At 59.2% G+C, this 27,017-nt stretch overlaps 2 protein-coding genes across 5 annotated transcripts in view; one reads left to right on the plus strand and one right to left on the minus strand.

Annotated features, from left to right (window-relative positions):
- Positions 1–24,669, plus strand: part of TBCD (tubulin folding cofactor D) — a 102,580-nt gene extending 77,911 nt beyond the window's left edge. For both annotated transcript variants that reach the window (XM_081109946.1, XM_081109947.1), the window contains 19 exons: positions 1,203–1,263; positions 2,414–2,436; positions 6,018–6,049; positions 6,666–6,728; positions 7,815–7,891; positions 9,224–9,305; positions 11,021–11,139; positions 11,428–11,516; positions 12,126–12,266; positions 14,152–14,235; positions 14,815–14,982; positions 15,055–15,193; positions 16,940–17,061; positions 19,277–19,354; positions 21,408–21,497; positions 21,821–21,908; positions 22,764–22,873; positions 23,855–23,939; positions 24,420–24,669. In XM_081109946.1, the coding sequence (XP_080966072.1) occupies positions 1,203–1,263; positions 2,414–2,436; positions 6,018–6,049; positions 6,666–6,728; positions 7,815–7,891; positions 9,224–9,305; positions 11,021–11,139; positions 11,428–11,516; positions 12,126–12,266; positions 14,152–14,235; positions 14,815–14,982; positions 15,055–15,193; positions 16,940–17,061; positions 19,277–19,354; positions 21,408–21,497; positions 21,821–21,908; positions 22,764–22,873; positions 23,855–23,939; positions 24,420–24,434 (1,666 nt within the window). In that variant the 3' untranslated portion in view covers positions 24,435–24,669. The remainder of the gene's footprint in view (positions 1–1,202; positions 1,264–2,413; positions 2,437–6,017; positions 6,050–6,665; positions 6,729–7,814; positions 7,892–9,223; positions 9,306–11,020; positions 11,140–11,427; positions 11,517–12,125; positions 12,267–14,151; positions 14,236–14,814; positions 14,983–15,054; positions 15,194–16,939; positions 17,062–19,276; positions 19,355–21,407; positions 21,498–21,820; positions 21,909–22,763; positions 22,874–23,854; positions 23,940–24,419) is intronic.
- A 449-nt stretch (positions 24,670–25,118) lies between these two features.
- B3GNTL1 (UDP-GlcNAc:betaGal beta-1,3-N-acetylglucosaminyltransferase like 1) overlaps positions 25,119–27,017 on the minus strand; it is a 29,939-nt gene continuing 28,040 nt past the window's right edge. For 2 of the 3 annotated variants that reach the window (XM_081109949.1, XM_081109951.1), the window contains one exon: positions 25,119–26,543. In XM_081109949.1, the coding sequence (XP_080966075.1) occupies positions 26,463–26,543 (81 nt within the window). In that variant the 3' untranslated portion in view covers positions 25,119–26,462. The remainder of the gene's footprint in view (positions 26,544–27,017) is intronic. The other variant, XM_081109950.1, reaches the window with a different exon arrangement.

Genomic DNA, 27,017 nt, shown 5'->3' on the forward strand with positions numbered 1-27,017 from the left:
TCTTCCATGCTCTCCATCGTTTGTCACTCTTAGCACCTAAGATCCCAGAGCTCAGGGCTAAAAGCTTCCACCAGGAACTTCTTGGTGGGAAAGTGGGTGTGAGCAGTGAGGAGGCAGCGGGCCTGGAGCAGATCCGCACGCGAGAATGTTGGGGAAGCAGCCACTTGGCTTTTCTTTCCTTTCTTTCCAACCACCTTTCCTCAGAAGCAAGAGCCAGCACACAGGACGCTGCAGTCTGGTCCTTAGCCTCCAGTTTGAGAAAAACTGTGACGTTGTGTCACGTCAGGAGCTGGTTCTGAGCGAGAGACGGAGCTCACCTTTCTCCTGACCGGAGGGCCCGGGAGGGTTGGCAGTCTTTTACCGCCCAGCTCGGCTCCCCGCTCGCTCCCTGAGGGGCGGCCATATCGGGGGAAGTGGCTGAGGGCTGGGCAGCCACACAGGAGCCTGACCCCCCAACTCTGACTGGGAGGGTGCAGGTGTCACCCACCAGGGAGGGTCTGAGAGGCACACCCAAGTTTCTGTTGGGTTAGTCCCGTGGTCTTCTCCACCAGACCCCCAGCAGACACCCAGGTGCCAGCAGAGACCCCGTCAGACAGCCAGGTGCCAGCAGAGACCCCATCAGACAGCCAGGTGCCAGCAGAGACCCCATCAGACACCCAGGTGCCAGCAGAGACCCCATCAGACAGCCAGGTGCCAGCAGAGACCCCATCAGACAGCCAGGTGCCAGCAGAGACCCCATCAGACAGCCAGGTGCCAGCAGAGACCATGTTGCTTGCACAGTTTGGGCAGTCACCCTACTGCATCGGGGAATGGTGGGAACCCTCCTGACCCTCAAGTTCCGGACCCAATCAAGGGCAGCCTCTCGAGCAGCCTTTCGGATGGCAGTGAGGCTGTGTTGGAGCTCCAGTCTGTCAGGCCCCACACCAGCCGGTCAAGTGTCCTTTCCAACCGTCACACGGGCAGCTGTGAGCCTGCTGCTCCCCATCCGTGGGGGGACTGTCTCTGTGGTCAGCAAACTGCATCCGGGTCCCGACTTTACTGATTGGGTCCCTATGGCCACGCCTTGGGTGGGTGTTGCTTTAGGGGGCTGCCTTCTGCCGGTGTTGGGGGAGCGGGTGAAGCGCCTGGACATGGTGTAGGTTTCTCTGAGCCTGGGCCCCCGTGGTGCTGGGGGTCTCACTGCTGTGTTTGAACTCCTGTAGGCCTGTCGCAGACTACCTGGACGAGACGGTGGTGCAGGGCCTGAAGCAGATTCACCAGCAGGTCTGTGGGTCTGAGGGTGGCCGCCTGATCTCAAGCTCTCTCCACCCTCAGCCTGTTCGAAGGCTGGGCTCAGGACCGGAAGCCCCTGCAAGGCTCAGCCCTGGGCGGTGCAGACCTGGGCTGTCAGCTGGGGAGCAGTTCACCGCTCTCCGAAGGCCGGCTCCTCGGATCGCGGGGGTGGGAAGAGCATCTCTTCTCTTGTGGCCAAGTCCCGAGGGCAGTCTGGCAGGTGCAGGCAGCTCACAGGCCTACGCCCTCCTGTCTGGGTCATGCCTGTTCTCTCAGACCCCAGGCAGCACCAAGGCCCTGGATCCCGTGTGCCTGCGTGGTGGGCATCCTGAGTCTGCAGTTACACCCGAGTGTGGCGCGCTCTCCGCGGAGAAGGGCTGTGGGCTTTCTGAGTTTCCAGCTTCTCAGAGGCTCCTGTGGTTCAAAAGAGGGAATCTAGGAGCTGCGGTCTCCATGTTATAGGACAGCCTCCGAGTCAGGATGCGGCTTTAGATGGCTTCACTGTTCGTTGTCCTTGTTCCACTTTTGTATTTTTATGTAATGATGCACATTGGGTCTTAGCCTCTTATCTGTGTGCCATGAGCCTGCTGTGTGATTTGGCGAAGCCACTGGTCTTTTTGCTTACACTTGTCACTCCACAGGGAGCCTGGCCTGTTTCCCTCCCGCTGTCAGGACAGCGTGAGCGCCTGAGAGCAGAGACTCCGACGGGGCCACGCCCCCTCGTTCTGTAGAGCGTGGGTGGGCCTCCTCCCTGCAGTTCTGGGGCTAAAGGGCCGTGTGAGCACAGTCCCTGTGGCCGCGGTGGCGATGCTGGGAGGTGCTTCCAGGGCTTGGGAAGAAAGCCTCAGGCTCCCTGGTTGGCGGTCTTTGTTTTCTGCCCAAGCGGCCGTCTGGGGGACGGTCACGGCTCGGTCAGTCCTGGACCCCTCACGCCTGGCCTCTCTCTCCGTGCCTTGGATTCCCTCCCAAGTGAGGCTGTCGTGAGGATTAAAGGAGAGAAGGAGCAGGAGGCTGAGGGAGGTGCTTGCAGAGAGTGAAGCAGGATCCGTCCCTGCTTTCTCACTGTTAATGTGACTTACCTACTTTCAAAACCCAAGAAAGAAACCTCTCTAACTGAAGAACTTTCTGTTTTTAATTTTAGCTTTATGATCGTCAGTTATACAGGTAAGCTCTACGAACCCGAGATTCTTATGTTTTGTCTTTCTGAGTAAGCGCACCGCTTGGTCTGCTAACCCCTCAGCTGAGTGGGGTCCTGTCCAGCCGCCCTGCGGGGTCACCTCAGCGCTGAGTGGGGTCCTGTCCGGCCGTCCTGCGGGGTCACCTCAGCGCTGAGTGGGGTCCTGTCCGGCCGCCCTGCGGGGTCACCTCAGCGCTGAGTGGGGTCCTGTCCGGCCGCCCTGCGGGGTCACCTCAGCGCTGAGTGGGGTCCTGTCCGGCCGTCCTGCGGGGTCACCTCAGCGCTGAGTGGGGTCCTGTCCGGCTGCCCTGCGGGGTCACCTCAGCGCTGAGTGGGGTCCTGTCCGGCCGTCCTGCGGGGTCACCTCAGCGCTGAGTGGGGTCCTGTCCGGCTGCCCTGCGGGGTCACCTCAGCGCTGAGTGGGGTCCTGTCCGGCCGCCCTGCGGGGTCCTTTCTGTGCTCGTTGATTTGAGTGTGTGTCACAGCCATTTCCCGTTAAGAGCTGAGAGGTCTAACCTACTGGTCTTCTAAGCGTGTGGAGGTTGACGTGACGCTTGCTGGTTGACGTGTGGAATCTGACGGGTTTGGGGGCCCAGAGGTGCGTGTGGTTGTGGCCCCAGTAAGGCAGCGTGTCGCCTGACACGCCCTCCTCCTCCCGTCTGCAGCCTGCAGTCTGCTCTCCAGCACCAGGGCCGTCTTTTCTGATCTCTGCGTAGACCCACTTGTTCTGCAAAGTCTCTGGTCTGGCTTCCTCGGGGCAGTGTCTGTGACGTGTGGTGGCCCCTGTGCAGGCTTTCCCGTGGGCTGCTGCGTGGTCCTCGGTGCTGTGCGCGCACCTGCTCTCAGGTCATGGGCGTCTGGGCTGGTCCTCTCTGCTTCTAAGACACGGAGCCTCCCCGGAGCGGCTGCGACATGTTCCTCCTTCCGGCCGAGAGCTGCTCCGCGTCCTCCTTGGCTGGGCTTCCTTGACGAGCCAGCCCCGTGGGGCCTGTGTTTCCCGGGGACCAGGCGCCTTCCCGTCTCCTCTGTCTTCTGAGAAGAGACTCTTCAGGTCTTTTGCTCATTAAAATAATCTCATGACCTGTCTTCTTACTGAGCCGTCAGCGTCTTTACATATTCTGGATATGATCTCTTTGTAGACATAGAAGATTTCCTAGCATTTTCTCCCTGTCTGTGGTTTGCCTATTCATTTTTCTTAGTGACTTTAATTTTATTGATTTTTTTTTTTTAACAGAGAAAGAGGAAGGGAGAGGGAGAGAGTGAGAAACATCGATGTGAGAGTGAAACATCAATTGGCTGCCTCCTGCACGCCTACCAGGGATTGAGCCCACAACCCAGGCATGTGCCCTGAGTGGAGTTGAACCAGCAACCTTTCAGTGCATGGAACGATGCCCAGCTGAGCCACACCAGCCAGGGCATTCTTAGTGGCTTTTGTAGTTGTCGTCAGTTAACTCTCACTCAAGGGTATTGTCTCCATTGATTTTCAGAAAGAGCGAAGGGAAGGGGAGGGAAGAGGAAGAGAGCGAGCGCGGGGGTGGGGGGGGGAATGAATACGAGAGAGACACATAGATTGATTGCCCCCCACACGTGCCCTGAGAAGGGCCAGGGATTGAACCTGCAACCCTTCGGTGCAGGGTTGTGCATGTCAGCCTCTCTGTTCTTGACATCTCTTACCACCTCCAGCTTTCCTGAGAGCCTGGGCCTGTGCAGGGGTCAGACAGGGCCCCTCCCCATGCGGGTGTCGACATCAGGAATGTCCAAACCTGTAGAGAATTTTTATGAGTTTATTGGAGCCAAACTGATGACAGTTTCTGGGAAGCAAAATCTCAACAGATTGAGAAAATGCTCTGGAGAAAGGTAGTTTAGCAGCTTATTGGAATCATTAGAATCAAAGGAGGAGATGAAAGTAGGGTCACATGAAATCCACTGGTACATTAGGGGGACGGGAGAGAGCCGAGCGGGGAAATCTCTGGAGCTGGATAAGAGTAAAACGGCAAGACACATTCCTTCACACCAGCGGCAGGTCCCGGATAGTCGGTGCCCTTTACAGCACATGGAGATGCTATGCGGCAGCGAGATAGCAGCGAGGGGTTCTGCAGTCTCGTGCTCTGGGAGGGCCCTGCGGGCTCCAAAACGGAGATTCCTCTGACATTCCAGAGGTTTGTTATCCAGATGCACAAAGGCCGTAGGCTCACTTGAGGTGAAGGCTGACCTTTGTCAGGGAAGCTGCAGGCCCAGGACGTGACCCCGCCGTGACCCGCTGTTGGTGAGGACGGGCTGTTCAGACCGTTCTGTGCGGTAACCTTTGGTCCCTGAGCTGGTGAGGCTGCCCCTGAGCTTGCAGGTGTAGGACAGGGACCCTTTCTGCTCACACTGGACCCCTCCCCCCCCCGCCCCTGAGCTGGCGCTGCACTCGCTGAGCTGGGTATGCCCAGCTGTGCCCGGTGTCCTCTGCCCACACCTCCATTTTCCAGCCTCTGAAACCATTTCATCTGCTCCATCCACGTCTCTGATATTTAAGGCAGAGAGCAAATCTGGGTCCCCTTCTCTGTCTGGGCCAGAAGCCAAAGACTGGTGAAACGATGTCCTGTCTTCGCGAGTGTTTCTTACGTTCGTGTTCACCAGTTTCCTGTTGTCAGCGTTAGACATCGATTTGATGTGACTGAGAGCCGGCAAGATAGGCAGGCTCTCCTCTCGGGTTTTGTTCGCAACGGAAGGCAGGTTGATGCTTCCTGGGCTGGATGACGGCATCTTCCTGGCGTCTTAGATTCCTGTCCTTGCTTGTTTGTTTGTTGATCCTCACCCGAGGGTGTTTTTAGAGAGAGTGGAAGGAAGGGGAAGAGACAGAGAGAGAAACATGGATGTAAGAGAGATACATCGATTGGTTGCCTCCCACACGCACCCCCGACCAGGGACTGGGGATGGAACCTGCAACCAAGGTACATGCCCTTGACTGGAATCAAACCCGGGACCAAACTGGTCAGGCATTAAATTCCTCTAGTTTTTACAAAGTGAGAGTTGAACAGTGTTTGGGATTTGTTCTGTGTGATTGTTTGATGTAATTGACGCCAGTAAGGACTATAGTGTCCAGTGAAAACGACAAGTCAGAGGAACCCCAGCTAGGACTTGGGACATCTGGGAGATGGTTCCAGGAATCTTTTCATTTCTTCCTGTAAAAAGGTAGCTTCTTACAAGTAAAAGTAATACACAGTGATACTGAATATCAACTGTAAGTGGAAAAAGTTCAGTTAGAAAAAAAGAAAATCACTCTTCAGTAAAGGTCTTGCCAAACAATACAAGGACGAGATTTACAGAAAACCTACGCAATGAAGAAGGTTTTATATAAAAAGTAATTGAAATAAGGTATGTGAGCGTTGAGCAGTTGCTGGCACATGAAAACCTCTGTAAGTGCTCTGGCCCCCAAGCAGCTCCTCCGTGCCCTGACAGATGCTGCTAGGTGACATCTTAATAATGTTTGGAGCCTGAAGTGGTACCTGTTACTTGGTGAGGATATTTTATGTTGTTTTATATAATAAGGTACTTTAACCCTTTTTGTATTAATTTTCAGGGGTCTCGGAGGAGAGCTCATGCGACAAGCAGGTAGGTCTGAGCACGGGAGGCTGCGGGTTGTGGGTTGCACCCTCTCATCCCGCCATGGGGTGGGGAGAGTCCGAAGGGCGTTTGCCGCTCTCAATACCGTGGCGTGAGCGTGCCCTTCCCAGGACCCGGGGCCTGGCCCACTGCTGGGGTTCACTTGACTCCACCATGTGCCCAGTCATTCCAGACAACAGATCGAGGTGCGGGGACCTGGGCTGCCCAATGGCAGCGGCCAGGATGGGGTGGGAGAGAGGGGCATGGTGTGTCTTTCAGGAAGGATGGTGGTGAGGGACCGAGTGTTGCTATCTTAGTCTCTTCAGCAACGTTTAAGTTAACTGTAGAGCAAGGAATAACTTTTTAGATTATATTTAAACTCCGCAAGGAACTCAAATGATGCCAACATGCCTAGATTTTCTGACGCATTTTTAAGTAAACCTAGAAGACCCAGACTCATCCGCTTCTCTGGTGGGCTGAGTAGGTGCCCGGTCAGTTCTGGCCATGCCCTGGGCTCAGGTCCTGGGAAGCCCCTCACCCAGGAGCAGGCGGGCGGGCGGGCAGTGGGGCTCATAGTCCTGCTGGGACAGACGTGCCCTCATGCATTCACCCTTTCTCCTCCTAGTGTGCGTTTTAATAGAAAACCTGTCCCTTTCCAAGATGCCCTTCAGGGGTGACGCCGTGATCGGTAAGTGCTTTTCTTCAGTGCTCACCTTGTAGCCTTTTCTTTCAGAACCGCTCCACGTGGAAAGTGATGATGAGCCTGGTAGGACAGTGATCACTTCCTGGTAGTGGGATTCCTGGCTTTGAAGCTGCTGCCAGAGCCAGTTGTAAATGATGGGCATCAGCCACACACCCTCAGAAACAGTCCTTCCCTTCTCTGAGACATGCTCCTTCCTCAGAGCCCTGCTGTGGCGCAGGACCAGGGGAGGTAGCAGCAGGTGCCAAGGCCACTGGGGCAGGATGCGGGAGAACCTGCTCTCGGGGCAGCGGCCAGGCCCCTGTGCAGGTCCCGTGCCCGGGGCAGCCGTCCTGTCCAGCAAGCAGGACCTTTTCTGGTTGTGTGAACAGGCAGCCGCGAGAGGCAGGAGGAGGGCTGCCCCGCGGCTGCCTTGGCTCTGCAGCCTCAGGAGAGCTGTGTAGGGTCAGCATTTGTTGCCAGATGGTGGATCTAATTGAGTGGAATGTTTGGGTTTTGATTGGGGGGCGGGGGGGGGGTGACTGGAGGGGGTTGTTTGAGGGAGAGGTACAGGAGAAGACCACCTGAAGTTGGTAGGTGTAATAAAAGAACAAAAGTTTTCTAGGTTTGGCTCAGTGGATAGAGTGTCAGCCCTCAGACTGCAGGGTCCTGGGTTTGATTCCTGTCAAAGGGCACGTTCTCCGCCACCCTGGTCGGGGGCACGCAGGAGGCCACCAGTCGATGTGTCTCTCTCACATCGATGTTTCTCTCTGTCTCTCCCCCTCCTTTCTACTCTCTCTAAAAATCGTTGGAAAAAATATCCTCGGGTGAGGATCCACAGAACAAAACAAAACAAAATTTTCCCATGGTAAGAGTTTTAGCATTTCAGCAGCAAAAAGGAGACTTTTCCCCTTTAAACCAGGGGCCTTTGGAATTTGTACAACCTGGAGAAAGTTCACTTTAGATTTTCTCCAGACTCACCTCTTGTTTACCACCTACGTTGATTTAAGAGGTAGAAGATCTGTTTGTTGCTGACTTTAATTTCACCGACCTGTTCTTCATTGGGGAAGTCACGGTCCTCTGTTTCTGTGGCAGATGGTTGGCAGTGGCTGATAAGCGACACCTTGAGGAACCTCCACCACGTGTCCAGTCATTCCAGGCAACAGATCAAGGTGCGGGGAGCGGGTTTCCCAGTGGCTGCTCTGTGCCGAGAACGACATCACTCTTTTAGTGTTTGTTTCCAAAGACTGCATTGTGGTGCCTTTGGTGCACTAATGGGTAACGGAACGATGCCACGATGTTTGGACTCTGTCGGGATGGCGTTGTCTATGGAACATGTAACCAGGAAGACGAACTCAGCTACTGGTGACCAGAACGTGCGACTTTGAAGTTCCTGCTTCTGGTTTGCTCCTGTTCGCCTAGCGCTTCTCCTGCACATCGATAGTGACTCTGGCGCTGTAGGGCTTTAGGGGTGGAAGCTGCGTGTGCGATGCCAGTCCCACCGCGCATGCCAAGTCGGCATTTCTGCAGGAGTGTGTGTCCCGGTGGCTGAGGGCCACGGCTGCCCCTCGAGGCCAGCTGGGTGTGGGGTGCAGAGCTGTCCTTTCCCCGCACTGACCATCACCAGGACATTGGGAGGAACTCGGCTTCGTACTGAGGACGAAGAAATGAGGGTGTAATTCTCTCCTGTGTGTCTCCGCATTTCTGCTGGGTTATAGAAGGCTTCGTCAGCCCTTTTGAAGGGTAACTTTGCCATTCTGTAGGATTGAAGCACCGTTTTACTAGTTGAATTTGAGCGCATCAGGATCAGTGTTGCAAACTTTCCTTTTAAAACATCCATAACATTCATACAAGCAGTGATCCCGGAGCAGCCTGCTGCCCTGATTGGTACCAGTGACACCTCGTTCTGAGCTCCCTCCCCGCGCTCATGGCCCTCCTGCCCGGCCCCAGCAGCTCTTTCCTGGCAGCTCCGTGGCCTTGCTCCCGATCTGGCGAGTGGAGAGGACGGAGGAATCTAGTGTTGGCTCTTTGCAGGTCCCTCTGTAGCCAGGAGTTCAGGAGAGAACCTGGAGTCCCTGTCGCCCCCCTGCTCCCCCCCCCCCCCGTGTGGCTCTGCCTGGGGGTCGGTGCTGAGGGCCCTTCCTGTTCCCAGGCCCCTGGGTCCCCAAGTCCTCTCTAAAGCCCTGCACAGCCTGCTCAGAGCTCTTGCCCATGTTGCACACACCTTTTCCTTCATCATCTCTGCTGGGAAGGAGAAGTGCCCATCCTGTTATTAGCTGCTCATATGATAAGACATGGAGTTTGCAGTGTTTGGAAGAAATAATCAAGTTTTCTCTTCACTTTATTATTTGCAAAAAATGTTAAAGCTTCAACTACCTGACAGATGACGCACGCAGTCGCGCTGGAAGGAAGGCTGTAACTTCCTTCTGTGTCTGACTGCGGAGCACCCCGGCCGCCCCCGTGGTTCCCGGGAGGCTGAGGCGCTGTGTCCTGCTCGGTTCTAGGAAGCAGCTGTCTCCGCCCTGGCTGCTCTCTGCAGCGAGTACTACACGGAGGAGCCCGGGAAGGCGGACTCCGCTGGGCAGGGTGAGTGGCTGCCGTGGGTCCGGGCCCTCCGGGGCGTGGTGGGGAGCTCGGGTGTCTGGGTTTTGGTTTCGGCTCCCTCCCTCCACCGCAGCGTGCACACGCAGGTTAGCAGGGACGGGTGGGCGCTGGCGCCTCCTGGGCCTGCCCGCTCTCCCGCCCCAGGCTGGCAGGCTGTGCGGAGAGGCTGGCTGTCTCCCGCTCCGACGTCTCGGTGCCGGCTTTCTGTGCGAACGTCCCTGGGACACGATGTTCCTGTTTAGCGTATGGAGTCAGCTCTTGTCTCAGCAGCGTCTGCTCACGTCACACTTTACGGGAGCTCTTCCCGCTTTGAGCTCCGGAGGCTGCACTTCTGTGTAGGGAGCTGCCTTTCCCTTCTGTTGGGTCCTTCATCGCCTTCGTTCTCGCTGTCGCTGTGAGTTGGCTCGGATGCCCCTTCCTGGCTCTGCACTCTGAGCGTCTGCTTTCTCCTGGGGCTCCGTCCACAGCCACGGTTACGTCACTGGCTTTTGTATTTTATGGTAAAATGTGTTCTTAGAATGTTCTATGCACCACGGCAGCCTGTTCCCAGCGCGTGTCCTTCCTCTTCATGGGGACAGCGAGCGTGCCGCTGCCTCGCCACACAGCCCGGCTCCGGCGAGTTTCCCAGAACCCTCCACACTGCAGCGCCCCTCACCCCTCGCCGAGGCCGTTCCTGGGATCCGCTCACCAGTGCTGCTTTTATCAGGAAGCTCCGTGCCCACATGCCATGCTGCCTGTGGCTGCCCTGCTGCTCCGTGGGGCGCGCAGTGCAGCCCTCACGTGCATGGGAAACGCGGTCTTAGTTGTTGAATGTGAACATGAGTCAGACTTTCCCGTTAATAGTGTTTTACCAGATCTCCTTTCCACGGGCAGTTTAACTTAAAGAGACAGTAATGTTTTGTGTTTAGTCTATTTTTAAAATTGGGATAAGATCACGTTTTGCTTTTTGCCTAAGAACAGTGAACCACATCACACCATTCTGAAAACAGAAAGAAATAATACCAGAAGTGAACCTTGGAAACGCATGTGAATTGTAAGGGGGAAGGGAGGTGGGTTTTTTCATGTTGTTACTGGTGTCTTCTCTAAGTTCCACCATAGGTGCCAGTGTAGTGTATGAACAAAGGGAACTTTATTTTATTTTTTAAATACATTTTTATTGATTTTAGAGAGGAAGGGAGAGGGAGAGAAAGAGAAACATCAGTGATGAGAGAGAATCATCCATTGGCTGCCTCCTGCACTCCCCTCCTGGGGGTCGAGCCCGCAACCCGGGCCTGTGCCCTGACTGGGCACCAACCCGCCACCTGCTGGCGTATGGGACGGTGCTCCAGCCGACGGAGCCACCTGCCACGGCGTTTGCCCTCATTTGAGGAAGACGTTGTCTCCACAGTGAGCATTTGTGTTCTTAGTGAGTAAACAAGGAGAATTATGGCTGTGTGGGCCATTCTCAACGCCCTCTTGGATTTATTTTTCTGAGTGAAATCATTTGTTGGAATTGCTCATGAAAACCTTAAAACCACCCAATAAAATTTCTATAAATCTCTGGATTGATTCCACTTTGAAACCACATCTGCTCCTGAAGCCTGAGTCCTTCCTCCCTTCTCTCTTTGGACGCCATCTGGCTCCTGCTTCTGAGACGCCTGTGAAGAGCAGGTAAGGGAACCCTGGGCGCAGCGGGTCACCCTGTGGCTTCTTTTCAGAGGGGCTGGCAGAGAAGTATCTCGCCGAACTGCAGAGCCCGGAGGAGATGACGCGCTGCGGCTTCGCCATGGCCTTGGGCGCCCTCCCAGGCTTCCTGCTGAGAGGCAGGCTCCAGCAGGTGAGGCTGAGCTGAGCGTGGAAGGGGGTCCGTGCGAGACGATGGCGCGTGTGAGACCATACACATGCGGGGGGCCGGGTGGCACACGTCCCTGCCCGGTGTCTCTCGGGTCCACCCCCAGACGGACTTGAAATCTCTCCCTGGGGAGGATCCACAGACAACACCTGACTTGCAGCTGAGCTGCTGCCTGATCACGGGACAGAGCGCGCAGGGTCCCGGCCAGGACGGGGCCTCCACTTGCGGGAAAGAACGTGGATTTCGTGGGGGTGACTGGTCACTGCCTTTCAGGTTCTCGCGGGGTTAAGAGCCGTCACCCTCTCCTCGGAGGACGTGAGCTTCGCGGAGTCCCGGCGGGATGCCGTGAAGGCCATCGCCAGGTGGGTCTCCGTCCTCCCAAGTCCAAGGGGTGGTTCACAGCTGGTCCTCTGGAGCCCATGCTCAGTGACGAATCTGCTTAGAGGCAAACGCTGTTCTTTATTTTCTAGTTTCTTCTCTATTTGAAGGATTGGAAAGAACATTTCCAACTCAGGCCTGTTAACAGTTCTGTCCTAATTCTAGGAAACATCAAGCCCATGGTGTGCTCGCTCCATCCCTTTAGGACACGGGACCACTTTAAAGATGGGCAACCCCAAGGACGAGGGCAGGACAGTGGGCGTGGTGTCTGGTGCTCAGTCACAAACGCATACATGTAGGATGCGCTGTCTGCTCGCTCCCCCGCCCCCCAGCTGTGTGGAGCCCACATGCTGTCCAGGCCCTGATGGCACACTGGCCCCTTTCTGCCCAGATAGAGGGCAGGAAGGCCCAGGCACAACTCGCCTTCGAAGCTGTAGACACGAGAGAGTGATTGGAGAAGAGGGGCGGTAGCGGGAAGGAACGCTGGGCGTCGGAGCCTCCCTCGGAGGTGCCAGTCTGCTCTGAGCGTGTCCTGTGAGGAGAAGCCCATCGGGCTGGAGGGACGGGCGGACATGAGCTGTTTCTAATTCCAGGATTTGCCAAACTGTCGGTGTGAGAGCAGAAGGGACCCCGGATGAGGTCGTGTGCAAAGGGAACGTGTCCCAGATTTACAGCACGCTGCTGGACTGTCTGCGCGACTACACCACCGACAGCCGCGGGGACGTGGGCGCGTGGTGAGGCGGCCTGCGCGCCCGTCCAGGAGGGTGGTGGGCTTTCCCTGGTCTTCCAGCTGCTGCTGTGGTTGCCTTCAGCGCACACAGTGAAGTAGGGAGGAAGGCTCCCCTCCAGGGTCCCCCCGGGTCCCGTCCATGCCAGAGCCCAGGCATGGGTGACAGGAGGACCTCGGGCCAGAGCACAGTTCCCCTGAAGGTGTTGTTTCAGAGAGTGGGTCTGAGTTCTGTAGTGCTTGGTCCGTCTTCAGAGATTCTCATTCTTTGCAGAAAGTCATTATTGTTTCCACGTTTTTCTCTTCAACGTGTTCCTCGTGGTTATTTTAAGGACTCGACCCATCACACCAGCACCTGGCACCCGGGTCTGTTCCTGTTGTCGTCTCATCACTTTAGCACTTGGTCTTCCTTTTTAAAAATATACTTTTATTGATTTCAGAGAGGAAGGGAGAGGGAGAGAGAAAGAGGAACGTCCACGATGAGAGAGTCACTGATTGGCTGCCTCCTGCACGCCCCACACTGGGGATGGACCCTGCAACCCGGGCCTGTGCCCTGACCGGGGATCGAACTTGTGACTTCCTGGTTCATAGGTCGATGCTCAACCACTGAGTCACACTAGCTGGGCGGTCTTTTTTTTGTTTTGTTTTTTTTAACATTCCTTTTAATTTTTAACTAAATCCAGAGATTGTGAGTTCAGAACTGTGGAGGCTTTGGGTTGTGTAATTCCCTTGGAGCAGGTGGTAGGTTTCCTTACGTGAGGCCCACGTGGGGGGTCAGGTCGCCGAGTGCTCTCAGCAGCGGCTGGGCTGGCCCTTACTCCTGCCTGCACCCCAGGGCGTGGCCTGTGTCTCAGCCCCGGCTGAGGGGCCTCAGGCCCCAGGGCCTTCCTCCTGCTCACACGTCCCCCAGCTGCTGACTTCAGGACCTCGGACCCTCACTGTGCTTGACCAGTTAGGAGCTGGCGAGGGCCCTGCGGGTGTGAGGTTTGGGTCCCCGTGTCCCTCCCCCAGCCTTTCCCTGTGAGTGCTGCGCCCACAGAGATGGGGGTCTTCCCTGCGCCCACACTCTGCCTGCTCCCTGGCGCCTCCAGAGATCATGTGTCCTGGGTGGCGGTTTGCCGGTGGCTATGCCCTGGCATCTGAGCCACTCGTTCCTGTCAGCCTCTGGCCTGCGTCCGCCTTGCACCTCTGAGCACGCTGTGCCTGCCCTCAGCACCTCACTCTCCTGAGGCCTTCCCTGGGCTGAGGCCCACACCCTGCCCCCCTCTTCACTCTGAGCAGCACAGGCTGCCTCCCCGATGGGCCCCATTCACTCCTGGTGGGAGGGTGGGTGCCCCAGGCCCGTGGGGCCGTTGTCTCCATGATCCCTGGGGCCCAGCGGTGTGCTGCCTGGGTTGAGTGCACATTGTCCCAAGTTAAAAATGTACTTTGTGGAGTTAGGCCAGTCCTAGTGTGAGCGCAGCTTTGCAAGTTGTATCAGTTTGTCTCCTTTCCCGGGAGCTGCTGTGGACAGTGTGTTCCGCGTGGACAGAGCGTCCTGGTCTGGGGGCCCCGGGCAGCGGGAAGGAGCCGCTCTGCGTGTTCTCCCAGGGAGGACAGGCCAGGCCCTCGAGGTTCTGCTGGGACAGAGCTTTGCGGGGCGGGCGTGTTTGGCATTAAAAGTTCTTGGAAAACCAGTGCTGTTTCTGCGAGCACCTGCCCGCTGGCTGGGACCCGCTGGCTGCGGGCACGTCCTCGTCCGCCTGTCGTGGAGGAAGCGCTCTTGGAGGAGGGCTGCTCATAGGGGCTTCCGGCTGAGGCCTCCGAGTCCCCTTCCCGCACGTGGCTGATGGGCACCTCAAGCTCGGGAGCGGTCTCCTCACCCCGCACCCTCGTCCCTCCTTGTCCCTCAGGGTCCGCGAGGCCGCCATGACCAGTCTGATGGACCTGACACTTCTACTGGGGAGGGACCAGCCAGAGCTGATCGAGGCTCCCACGTGAGTGTTGGGGTGCACCCACCTGTGCCTGGAGAGGGTCTGTCCTGCCCCCGTCTCCTGACCCTGCGGCTCAGGCCCAGGTCTCCCCCTCCGTCAGGGCTCAGGCCGGCAGGGGGACAGCCATTCCTGGGCGAGGCCAGGGCAGGGGCCACTCCTCAGGCTTTGGGCCCTTGCACCTAAGTGCCTGTTTAGCTGGGGGCCTGGCTGTCCCCTCTCCTGTCAGTTCCCGGGACATGGGCTGCCCCTGGGCACCTCACTTGCGGCGTCTCCATGCTCTCTGCAGGGCTGCTGCGTCTGTGGAAATCCCGTTTCCCAAGCCCCACCTGCCCTCGCCCTGCCCTTCCCTTCCTCCTCCTGCCCTTTTCCTCCGTGTCCCCCTTCTTGTCCCTGTCTTTTCTGCCTCCTTCCCTGTGCCCCATCCCCACCTGCTGCCCACCTGGCATTTAGGCTCCTGGGGGCAGCTCAGCTGTGGTGGGGGCCCTGCCGCGTGGGCAGGGAGCCAGGCCCGTGCTGACCTGCAGCTGTGTCGCAGGCGCCCTCGGGTTGGAGCTGTGCTACCTTTGGGCTCTTGGTTTGCAGCTGCCAGCGGGTCATGTGCTGCCTGGCCCAGCAGGCCAGCGAGAAAATAGACCACTTCCGTGCACACGCCGCCCACGTGTTCATGACGCTGCTGCACGCGGCCGGCTCAGCCGGCCCCACCGTCCCCCACGTGCCCCACCGGGCAGAACTGGAACAGCTCTTCCCCAGGTACTGAGGGTCCGGGTGCCGGATCGCGGTGGGCGGCAGGGCAGGCCCCTCCAGCTTGTGGCTCTCTTGCAGGTCCGAGGCCGCCTCTGTCAACTGGACCGCACCATCCCAGGCCTTCCCTCGCATCACCCAGCTGCTGGGGCTGCCTGCCTACCGCTACCATGTGCTGCTGGGGCTGGCCGTATCCGTGGGTGGCCTCACAGAGTCCACGGTGAGCATGCGTCTGGCCCGGCCTCTTTCCCAATCGAGCGGCTTTGGGTGGGCGTTTGTCCTGGAGCTGGGGCAGCACGTCTCCGTGGGGTTGGGACGTGCGCTGCCGGGGCTGCCCTGGGGAAACCGCGTCACCGCACAGCTCCTTTCCTGGCCTCAGGCTCCCAGGGCAGGGTCCCCAGGGCGGCTTGGGGAACCCCCACCTCTGAGGAGGGGAGCTCAGGAGCCAGGACATTGTGGCGAATTCCTGTTCCCGGCGCGCAGTTCAGCCGCCGTCGTGCTCTGTGGTCCGGTCCCCGCCCTGTGCTGCCCCATTTGCCACCACCTGCCACGGCCGGCTGGCCCTGGTGCTCCTGTGCGTGGTGTTTCCCGGGGAGGCCGTGTTTCCAGTTTCTGCTGGTGTGGTGCTCACACACTCCCTGACCCTCAAAAGGTGTCGGCTTAGCCTGGCGGGCGTGGCTCAGTGGTCGGCCTAGGAACCAGGAGGTCACAGTTCAACTCCAGGTCAGGGCACAGGCCCGGGTTGTGGGCTTGATTCCCAGTGTGGGGCGTGCAGGAGGCAGCCCATCGATGATTCTCTCTCATCATGGATGTTTCTCTCTCTCTCGTCCTCTCCCTTCCTCTCTGACATCAGTACACACACACACGCACACACACTAGTATATTTTAAAAAAGGGTCGGTTTGACCTGCGGAGCCCCTCTCGCCCCCGTCCTTGTGGCCCATGTGCCTGTCCGCACTTCCGCACTGCAGTGGGCACTGCTCTCTCTGGACGTGACACCTGGGGTTCGGTTCCACTGCGATGGGTCCGGTGGGAATGCATTGTTTTGTGAATTGTTGGGTCCAGGGTTCTTGGCACTTTGGGGACAGTCTCAGCCCGTCTTCTCCCCTGCCTGCCCCTGCTCTCCCACTTCCTTCACGTCTGTTCTCTGCTGTGCCCGCGTCCTCGCCGGGTCTGCCTCCCTCGCAGCTTTCTGTCGGCTGCGCTTGTCTCCCATGTGAGATTTTGGTTTCACCGATTGTATTTTTTGTTACCAGTCATTCACTTTGTTCTGAAATCTGTTTCTCATGCTTGTTCATCATAGGTTCATCTTTATAATTGTGCTTTTGTCTTTAAAAATCAGTACATAGCATTCTCCTATATTCTGTCCTAAAAGTGGTGCCCACAGGGTGGGGCAGGTCTAGGTCTGTTCTCTGCTTCTGCTGACTCATTCCCGGGACTCACCCTCTCCGTTTGGTGATCGAGGGAAGCTGCCTGCAGACACCAGCTGTGGCCGGCCCCCAGGCCCCTGGGCATGCGGCAGGGCTGGTCAGTCTCTCAGCTTCCTTGTCAGCTGGTGGCTGCTGGCGTCCAGTCTCGGACCCCTGGCTGCCTGCTGCTCCCAGTCTTGCCGCCTCGGCGTGGCTCCTCTGCAGGGGTCACTCCCTTCCTCTAGTCTGCAGGCCCCGCTCTGGCCTCCTGCCCTGTTTCCCGGGGAGCCCCTGACCACCCCGCTGTGGCTATCCATTGAGTGATAGCGTGTGGGGGTCCGGGCGGAGCCGCCTGGAGGGAGCGTTTCCGTGTCCGGCGTTTGCTGTGGTCCAGCCCATGCTGGTCTGGCCGGGCGTCCGCAAGGGCCCTACCCTCTGGGGCTCAGCCTCCTCTGCCACCGGGCACTCTGTGTGCCGCTGCAATTGACCCAGGGGCAGGTGGTGGCAAGGGGGCGGTCTCACGACAGGACGAGGATGAGGACGGTCCCTGTGTTGCAGGTCAGGCACTCCACCCAGAGCCTGTTCGCGCACATGAAGGGCATTCAGAACGACCCGCAGGCCCTGGAGAGCTTCAGTGGGACCCTCCTGCAGGTCTTCGAGGACAACCTTCTCAACGACAGGTACGCGGCAGGGCAGGCACAGGCCAGGGCCATGGACACGGCCGGCCGGGGCATCTCCACCCGCCCTTGGGGGCCCTTGCAGCCTGCACTCTGGGCCTGTGGGAGTCGGGGTTTGCACAGGTTGGAAGTAAAGGTGACAGTGCAAGGTGCCCGTGTGCTCCCCCAGGTAGTGGCCCCGGACCATGGCCCCTGAGCAGTGGCACAGGCGCTCAGTGAGCCGGGCTGGGCATCACGGTGAGAAAAGGGTCTTTGTTCTAAACATTTTGCTGTAGGGTTTTGCTCACTGCTTTCCCACGAAGGCAGAGAGTGGACTCTGCGGGCCCTGAACCCAGCCCTCCAAGAGGGTTGTGGCCGGACTCAGTTCCACATGGTCCTGGGCAGGTGGGTCCTGGGCAGGTGGGCCACTCCTCGCGGGGCCGGCAGCAGCCGCCAGCTCTCCTGCCGGGGGAAGCGCAGACGCAGCTCGGGGAGAGCTCAGCGTGGTCTCTCCTCTTTCTGTGAACAGCCCGATGTGAGCACGTCTGGTGAGACGCACGTGGAACGTGCCAGTTGGAGTCCTGTTGGCCTCCACAGAGCCATCACCATAGTCAAGACACAACCCCCACCCCCGAGAGCTTCCCCAGCCCTCCTCCCCTCTGCCCGGCCCCAAGGCTCCAACCCAGCATAGGTGGCACTTTCCAGAATTTTCCATGGACTCTGCCGCTTGTGCCCTCTGCGCCGGCTTCTTGGTCCAGCACCTTGTCTGGCGCACGGGGTGGCACCGAGCTTCTCTGCCCACTGGGCGTGCGGGGGCTGTTTTGCGTGGAGGCCGTCCCGGCTGGAGCTGCAGTGAGCGCCTCCGTACACGTCTTCCATGGGCGTCTCCCCTTTTCTCCTGGGCAAAGGCCAGGGCTGGACTGGCTGGGTCACGTGGTTGGACAGTATTAAATTTTAAAAACACTGTCAACTGTTGTCCAAAGTGATCGTGCCATTTACATTCCTGCTGATGCCATCTGCACGTTCCCAGCGCCCCCTTGGCACCCCGTGTGCAGCCCCCTGCAGTCCGTCCTCACCGCTGCCGTGGCCGTGATGTCGGGGATGTGGGGGGTGTAGCCACGTCCTGGTCGGGGGGAGTCCTGTGTGCTGGTGTCTGCTCAGATCTTCGTCTGTTTCGGCTTCTCCGGCTGCTGGGCTTGGGGTCCCCCCCACCCCCCCGCCCCTGGCCTTGCGTCTCAGAGTGTGACTGGCAGGCTTGTCTTTCCCTCTCAGCGGGTGCCGCACACCTTGCTGAACTCAATGTGCCCACTTGTTCTTTCCCAGGCTGTGTTTTTCATGTCACATCTAGGACGTCTCTTCCTGACTCAGGTTTTCTCTCGTGGCTTCTTGTGGACGTTTTATAGCTTCAGGCTCTGACCTGTGTGGTGCCGGGCGGTGCCCGCGCACGCGTTGGCTCTGGTGGGGTCAGTGCGCAGCGGTCGCCTCCTCGGAAGCTGATCTGTGGGCTTGTGCGATGAGAAAAGGGCTGTTCCGATCTGTTTGCGCATCTTTACAACCTGAGCCTCACCAGAACTTTCTCAGTGGAGCTGTGTTAGCCGTCCTGCCCCTCCTTCCCAGGGATGGGATTCCCTTGATCCTTTGTGTTTCTTACAAAGTTCAGAAGGGGCTTCCCATTGTTGACAACCCCCTGCAGGGTTTTGACTGGGTGGTGGCGCCTTTGGGGGGGTTGGCGGTGTGGGGGGGGGGTTGGCGGCGGTGTCGGGGGGGGGGGTTGGCGGTGTCGGGGGGGTTGGTGGCGGGGTCGGGGGGGTTGGTGGGGGGGGGGTTGGCAGCGGGGTCGGGGGTTGTGGCGGTGTTGGGGGGGGTTGGCGGTGTTGGGGGGGTTGGCGGTGTCGGGGGGGGGTTGGCGGTGTCGGGGGGGTTGGCGGCAGGGTCCGGGGGGTTGGCGGTGTCGGGGGGGGCGTTGGTGGCAAGGTCGGGGGGGTTGGCGGTGTCGGGGGGGGGTTGGCGGTGTGGGGGGGATGTTTGGCGGTGTCGGGGGGGTTGGCGGCGGTGTCGGGGGGGTTGGTGGCGGTGTCGGGGGGGGTGGCGGTGTCGGGGGGGGTTGGCGGCGGTGTCGCGGGGGTTGGCAGTGTCGGGGGGGGTGTTGGCAGTGTCTGGGTTGAGTGTCCCGCTCTCCACGCACCCTCCCTTCTCCCTCGGTGGCCCCTGGGCCTCACAGCACCTCCTTTCCCCGAAGGGTATCCGTGCCGCTGCTCAAGATGCTGGACCAGATGCTGGCCAATGGCTGCTTCGACATCTTCACGGCAGAGGAGGAGTGAGTGTTCGTTTCTTCCCGCGTCGGCTGCTTGACCGCTGAAGCCTCGTGATTCATCCTCTAAAGAAACAGCGATCAGGCCAGAGATCAGAATTTTAGGGATTATTTCCTAGTGTGTTCAGGTCGGTTTCTACATGCCCTGAAAACGCCCCCGTGAGGCTGGCTGGGCAGCTGAGGGGGGAGCAGCGACGGGCCTGCGGCTGCCGCAGTGGACGGAGCAGAGGCCAGCTGGGTGGAGGCACCAGGTGTGGCGTCTGTGGCCTCTGCTGGTTCCTCTCAGGTTTGTTTGGGACTTTTTCCTCTTTGCTGTTCTCTTCATGGTCACCCTGTCCGTCTAATTTTCAGTGTTTCTCTCTCTTCCTGGACAATTCCAAGGGCCTGGAACACGATGGGTCCATCTGCGTTTTCAGTTGTTGTTTTGTTTTAGTGTTTGTTACCCAGTTTTACACTTTCTTGTCTCTCATTGCTCCCAGATCCCTATCTGGGGTCTTGTATTCTTCAGATTTCCTCCTAGTGAGGTCTGCTGGCAAATGCTTTCTCGTGTTCATTTGCAGTGTTTTTCACAGAACTCTAGGCAGCTGTTTTATTTCAGGACTTAAAAAATGTCTCCTTGCCTGGTTGGTGTGGCTCAGTGGTTGGAGTGTCAGCCTTCACATCGAAGGGTCGCAGGTTCATTTCCTGGTCCAAGGCACATACCTGGGTTGCAGTTCAATCCCCGGCCCTGGTCAGGGTGGTCAGGGTGGTCGGGGTGGTCAGGGTGGTCGGGGTGGTCGGGGTGGTCAGGGTGGTCAGGGCGTGTGCAGGAGGCAACCAACCAATTGGTCTCTCTCTCCCCCCCCCCCACACACACTTCTTCCTCCCACTCTTTCTCTCAAAAAAAAGTCAGTGGGGAAAAATACACTCAGGTGGGGATTAGCGTGTACGCACACACGCGCACGCACACACGCACACACGCGCACGCACACACGCACACACGCACACGTGTTTCCTTTATTCCGACGCCTCCTGTAACTCTCGGCGTCACCTCTGTCTCAGGGGTGGGGAGCCTTTTTCCTGCCGAGGGCCACGTGGATATTTGTACTCATTGTGGGCCGTACAGAATTACCCACGGAAACATTTCCTCTGTATTTGGGCAAACATTTAATTAACTCGCCCCTCATGCCTTGGCAGGGCCAGACCAAAGGAGTTCTTGGGCTGCACACGGCCCGCGGGCTGGCCGTTCCCACCCCGGTCTGGACGCCTGGGCCTTTGGAAGCGGTCTGGGTGTTTCCTGCCCCTCGTACGATTTCCTCCTTGGCGTCCCTGTGTTGCTCATGTGCCTGGCTGTCGGGTTTCCTACGTGTGTCTTATAGGGATTTGTTAAACTCGGCTCTGTGGTTCCCTTGGTTTTCATTTGTTCTAGGAAGTTTTTAGCTGTCTCACCTCTTGGGGTTTTGTCCTCGGGGCACTAGCCCCCCCCACACCCCCAATTCTCGGGGATCCCACCGTGCCTGCTGCACCCCTGCACCGGCAGCCGTTCCTGCCTTTGCGCCATCGCTCGGGTCTGTCTCCACCTGCTGGTGTCTGAGACGGGTCATCCCTGCCTCGTGTATTTGTGCAGGACCTGTTTTTGGATTTTGTAGTTTTCAGGTGTCTCCGTGCATCTGGTTTGTTTCCAGATCGGAAGGGTCCCCTAGGCTTCCCTGCAGTTCCTGTCGGGCCTGCCCTCTCCTGTCCGCTGTCTTCTGTGTGGCTCTGGGCTGCCGTCCTCATGGGGTTCCCATGCAGTTTCTCGTTTCCCCATGGGTCTCATTACTTGTGGCCTGGATGTTGCGTCTGAAATGTCATGTGAAAGGAGCCTGAGGCCTGAGAAGACGACGCTGCAGGCGGGACTCCGCTCCCCTTGCAGGCGAGAGGGCAGCAGCCAGTGGGAAGGGTCTCTGGACTGTGAGGTCCCCAGCGGCTGGGCCGCCGCACCCGCTGGGCCAGGCTTCTGCTGCTGCCTGATGGGCACTGGTTGCGCGGCACCAGAGCCAGTTAAGGTGACCTGGTCGTCACACCCCCTGCCTTGCAGCCACCCCTTTTGTGTGAAGCTGCTGGAGCTTTGTAAGGCGGAAACCAGCAAGTCCAAGGACGTCCAGAAACTACGGTCCAGCATCGCCGTGTGAGTCCACGCAGGCTGGCGCAGGCGGGCGCGGGGAGGGGGCTGGGAAGCCCTGAGGCCGTGGAGAGTCCTGAGAACAAGAGGGAAGCTGTAGCCGTGTCCCCAGCCCTGACCACGTGTGACCTTGGCCTGAGGGGAGGCGGAGTGTCCCGACCCTGGAGATCTAGACAGATCTGGACGGTGGTCTGGATGCCTCGATCTGCAGTGATTGTGGTGACTAAACTGGAGCGCCACCCTGAGGCCTGGGGTCAGCACGGCTCTGGCATCTGTGCCACCGCGGGCGCCTGGCTGGGCCCAGGCCGCTCACCGTGTGCTGCCGGCAGGTTCTGTGGGATGGCGCAGTTCCCCGGCGGCGTGCGGAGGAAGGTCCTGCTGCAGCTGCTGCTCCTGCTCTGCCACCCGTTCCCCGTGGTGAGTGTGCGACCAGCAGCCCACCCTCGGGGTTTCCCAGGGACGTGCGGCTGCGTGTTCTGCGCGGGTGCCGGTGTCGCGGGTGCCGGTGTCGCGGGTGCCGGTGTCGCGGGTGCTGGGGCGAGCGGCCGCAGAGCGGGCCCTGGTCCAGGTGGGACGCTGCCTCACTCCACCTCCTGAGACAGCAGGGGGCGTGTGTTGGGGTGTCCTCTGCTGTGTGGACCCTCAAGTCTCAGGAGCAGCAGCTGCTGTGTGACTTTCACGGTCTTCGTGGGGGGAGAGTTCTGCCCTTGAGGGGCAGCAGGTGATGCACAGTGAGGCCCTACCCCCCACATCTATCCCCGACTACCCCCCCTAGGAGGCCCTGGGCAGGGGGGTCCTGGAAGCTCCGCACCCCGAGTGATGCCTTCACCCAGAACTGCCCCCTGCAGGGTCAGGCTTCCTAGAAATCCCTGCCTTGGGCTGAAAGGATGCTCTTCAGGGAAACGTCACCTTTTCCTAAGGGTGAAAGGAGCCCGCACCTCCAGCAGCACCGTCAGAAAGGCAGGTCTCGGGCCACTGACCTGCTGGCTTACACCCTGGGGTGGCTCTGTGAAATGTCCCCACAGGGATCCTAGGGCAGAAACGGGTGAGACGTGTTCCTGATGAGGGCAGGTCTTTCAGGAGGCACATCGACAGGAACTCGGCCGGCCTGTCAGGCTCTGGAGGGCTCGCAGGGGGCCAGGGGGCCTCGTGCTGCCGTGCAAACACTGTGGTCACGGCCAGGTCTCCCAGGTTAGGGTCTGAGGTCAGCACGTCCTTCAGGCTTCAGTCGGACTCCGGGGCCCCCCTCTCACTAATGCTCTGTCCACCCAGATCCGCCAGACGACAGCGAGCCAGGTGTACGAGATGCTGCTCACCTACAGCGGCGTGGTGGGCGCGGACGTCCTGGACGAGGTCATGGCTGTGCTCAGCGACACCGCCTGGTGAGTGCTCGGCTCCTCCCCTTCTCAGGACGCGGGTCGTGCCAACCTCCCTTCCTGACCCCCCGTCTCTCCCCAAAGCCCCCGAAGGGGAAAAGCGAGGCTCCCAGCCCTCGACGGCCTTGGCTCTGGGTTTGAGGCGGCCGTGGTGGCGGCTGTAACAGGCTTCTCCCCGCTTGTCCAGCTCAGGCTCTGCAGCGCAGGCTCTCCCCTCGCACCCAGAGGGCTGTGCCAGCCACACGCGGAGCAGCAGGGTGCCTCCCGGCTGCTCAGGGGTGACATTTTCAAAGTGAAATTATTTTTCTCACATGCAAATTTTTAAAAAGTCCTTATTGTTGAAAGTATTACTATATATGTCCCCTTTCCCCCGTTGACCACCTCTAGCACCTCCCCCCGCACTCCCCTCCCCACCAAGTGCAATGTTTTTTAAGTGAAATGGGCAAATGTTTTTGCTTCTCGTTGGGCACGATGGGCACTGGTGCACCCAGGCCGGCTGCACGGGGACTGGGCTCCTGCCCAAGCTGCAGTGTGGGAGGCTCGTCCTGCGCGAGGGTGTGCTGTGTCCGTGTGGCGTGGCTGCAGCGGGGGCTGCTGTGCGCAGCCTTGCCTCCGTGCTGGGCAGAGGGGGAAGGCTCTTCCCTATCATTTAATCCATTTCTGTTTAAAAAAAAATGCCCCAGCCCGGCCAGCGTGGCTCCGAGGCTGAGCGTCGACCTGTCTATGAACCAGGAGGTCAGGGTTCGATTCCCGTTTGGGGCACATGTCCGAGTTGCGGGCTCGATCCCCAGTGGTGAGTGTGCAGGAGGCAGCCGATCAATGATTCTCTCTCATCATTGATGTTTCTATCATGTCTCCCGCTCCCTTCCCTTTTCTCTAAAAATCAATAAGTGTATTTTAAAAAATAAAAACTCAGGTTTGTGGCAGGTTTGACTAAAGCGAGTGGGCCTTTCTTGCAGCTGAAGCCAACCTGTTCTCTCCCCACAGGGACTTGGAGCTCCTGCTCGTAAGAGGCCATCGGAACCGCCTGTGTGACCTCCTCGGGGTGCCCAGACCTCAGCTGGTCCCCAAGGTAATTGCACGTCCCCCTCGGGCAGCGCCAGGGACACCCGGGGCCCTTTCCGGGCCAGGCCTCCCAACAGCTCCGACGAGCTACTGTCCTGAGCTCCAGCCGAGACACCTGGGTCCTCCTGGCTTTCAGGACCCGGGGAGGGCAGCGCCCACATGGCAGCCCCCCCGGGAGCCTGGTGCAGGGCAGGTGCTGATCTGTCAGCCCCCAGGGGACACGTGGGCAGAGGTGGCAGGAGGAGCGTTGTGACGCTCCCGTCTCCTTGTGTACAGGCCACGCAGTATCAGCTTCCCAAGTAAATGTGCTTTTTCGTTTTTACTAGGAAAATTTTGCACTCAGATGGGTGTGGTCAGGGAGAACAGGTGTCAGCTCCTGGGACGTCTGGGGAAAAGGCCCAAACTCGGTTTCCTGTGGGAAGCAGAGCCCAAAGGGGGCGGGCGGTGGTGCTGGCCGCCCTGACTAACCCTGTCGTGTGCTCTGCAGCCTGCTGTCCGCTGAGGCCAGTCCTGGGAGCTGAGTAGCGCTTGTGCCGTCTGCTGGGAGGAGCCGCCAGAGGCCACTCAGGACAGGAAAACCGGTGCAGAACCCCGGCCCTTGCTGAAACATGTGCGGAGGAGTTCGTCACCACAGGGCGCTCTTTATTACGGGCGCCTGCGCTCTACTGACCCTGTGTCGATGCTTTTGTCTGTTTAAACGCGAGTCTACATCTTATAAAATCATGTGCTGAGCAGTCTGTCTGTCTGACACTGTTGTGAGCGAGGGTGATGGGGGGACAGCCTAATGGTGGCATAAACTGGAGGCCAGTGAGAGTCCTAGGCTCCCTCCTGCTCTGCCTGCCCACCTGAGTCTAGGTGCGGGGTCTGGAGGGAATCCCCGGCTCTCACAACCTACCCTGTAGCCAGAAGCGGCAAGAGCAAAAGATCACACGTGTGCACCTGAGGGCTGGGAAGCAAGAGAAGCTGGGACCCTCTGCACGAGGGGGAATGACCAAGGCCTCCTCCCAGAAAGGTGCGGCCAGAGCATCCCTGTCCCAGGCTCCACCTGGTGCTGGGGTGGAGGGAGGAACGCTCCCCTGGCCACCCACAGCTCGAACACGGAGCCCCAGACGAGGGGCAGACGAGCAAAACCCACTACCCCTCTGAGAAGGCTGGCTGGTCCCCAGAGAGAATTTAAAATGTAAGCTCACATTCCAGAAATTTTTAGAATCAAACCCCAAAAGATACAAAATATAAAATGAGTTTATCAAGAAGAGCTTAAAGACAAAATGCTCCATGGATTAAACAACCTGGTGGACACCGCTGAGGAGAGAACGCGGACAGGAAGACCCACAGAAACTGTCGGGAAGAACAGCCGGGAAACGTGTAGGCAGAGTCAGGAGACGCCTGAGGAGGGACCTGTCCCGGGGGCGGGGGTGCGGACCGTGCAGGCGCTCACACTTGTTGGGAGGCAGCCGTCCTCGATGCAGAAGCCCAGCGGTCCACACAGGACGGGCTCCCCCGCCAGCTGTGCACACGGTGGCGCCCCTGCTGCCCGAGTCCCAGCGGCCGAGGCGAGAGGCTGGATCAGCTCGCCCTGGTGCTGAGGACACGACTCCACGTGGCAGGACGGAGCGCCGAGTAGAAGGGATTCAAGGAGAGCAAAGCCAAGCCGTAGGTAGGACGGGCTCGCCAGCCTGTGGCTGGTTTTTCACTGTTGACGTCGGGGCTGGATGGGTCTTTGCTGTGGGGACAGTCCTGTGCAAACCCCTTTCCAGGTGTGACGACAAGCCTCCTTGTGGATGGACGTCAGCAGCAGGAAAGGGTTGAGCGGAAGGTCTCAGAGGAGGAACGCGGGACCAGGAGACCCCACATTTAGGGAAAAGCTCTTTGGGACTTGTTCTCCTGGCCTGGGTGGGGCCACTGGGAGGGGTGGGGTCCTAGGACTGGGAGGCTGGACGCAGACGATGCCAGACCAGCCATACAACCTCAGCTCCTGCCCAGTGCCTGCAGCAGCCAGTCCATCCCCGGGAGTGAGCAGTAACTGCCAGCTCCCCTAATTTTTGCTCCGGTTCCAACTGAGACCAACCAGAGGAAACCAGATGTGCCCCCCTTCCCGCCACAGCCCCCGGCAGGCCCCTGAGCCCCTTGCCCTCTGCTGCCCGATGCCCCCCACCAGGCGCTGAGCACAGCTGTTCTCGCCAGGTGGTGTGACTCCCACCCGTCTCCTGAGGTCAAGCGCAGCAGCTGCACCCCAGGGTGCTCACTTTGACGGATGAGCGCACGTCCACCCAGACGGCGCCATGGCAGTGCCCACACGCAGGCACTCCGCGTGGCGAATGTTCTCAGAAGAGGCCATGGTGTGTGGGCACGTGTCGGGTGCCCGGTGAGGGTGTGGATCCCACCCCATCAGAACACACCCCTTCCTGCCCCCCCGCCAGGTGAAGGTCTCCCACGTGGGGTCTGCCATTCCCACACGGCCACATGGCTGTCCTTCCCGACGGCCCCCGATCCCTTGTCACCTGCAGGACTCCATGGCTGCTGTGGCCTGTCAGCTGAAGTGAAGGAAGTCCCGGCCCTCCTGCAGGTGCAGCGACCTCAGGTTGTCCTCAAATGCACCCCCAGTAAGGTCCTGTGGGAGGAGCAGCAGGTGGAGTCCCACGGAGCCTCCCTCCCGGGTTCAGGGCCCCCTGTGGCCACCTGTCAGGAGGTCCACTCTGAACCTGTGCTGCACTGTTGGGAGTCGGGGGCAGGACAGGAAACAGAAAGCGCGAGGCCACAATCTCCTATAGGCTGGGTCACCGTGGGAGGTTGGGGTCCTGAGAGACACCCCCTCCCAGCCCCTCCCTAAGAAGGCAGCAGACCCCCACTGCAGGGACTCGGGGACAGGCCCTTCTCACCCCTTTGTCCAGGGCAGAACCAGGAGCCCCCATCCACCTCTTCTGCAGGGGACACAAGTGGGAGGTGGCCCCTGGGGACAAACTGCCACTCACCCAGCTGCTGACGGATCCCCCTGCCGCCCGCTCTGCTGTCCCTGCAGCAGAGGGCCAGGACCCTGCAAGGAGGGCCAGGACCCTGCAAGGAGGGCCAGGACCCAGGAGGCTGG

Source organism: Myotis nattereri, assembly GCF_964212035.1.
Source record: "Myotis nattereri genome assembly, chromosome: 16".
Lineage (NCBI taxonomy): Eukaryota > Metazoa > Chordata > Mammalia > Chiroptera > Vespertilionidae > Myotis > Myotis nattereri.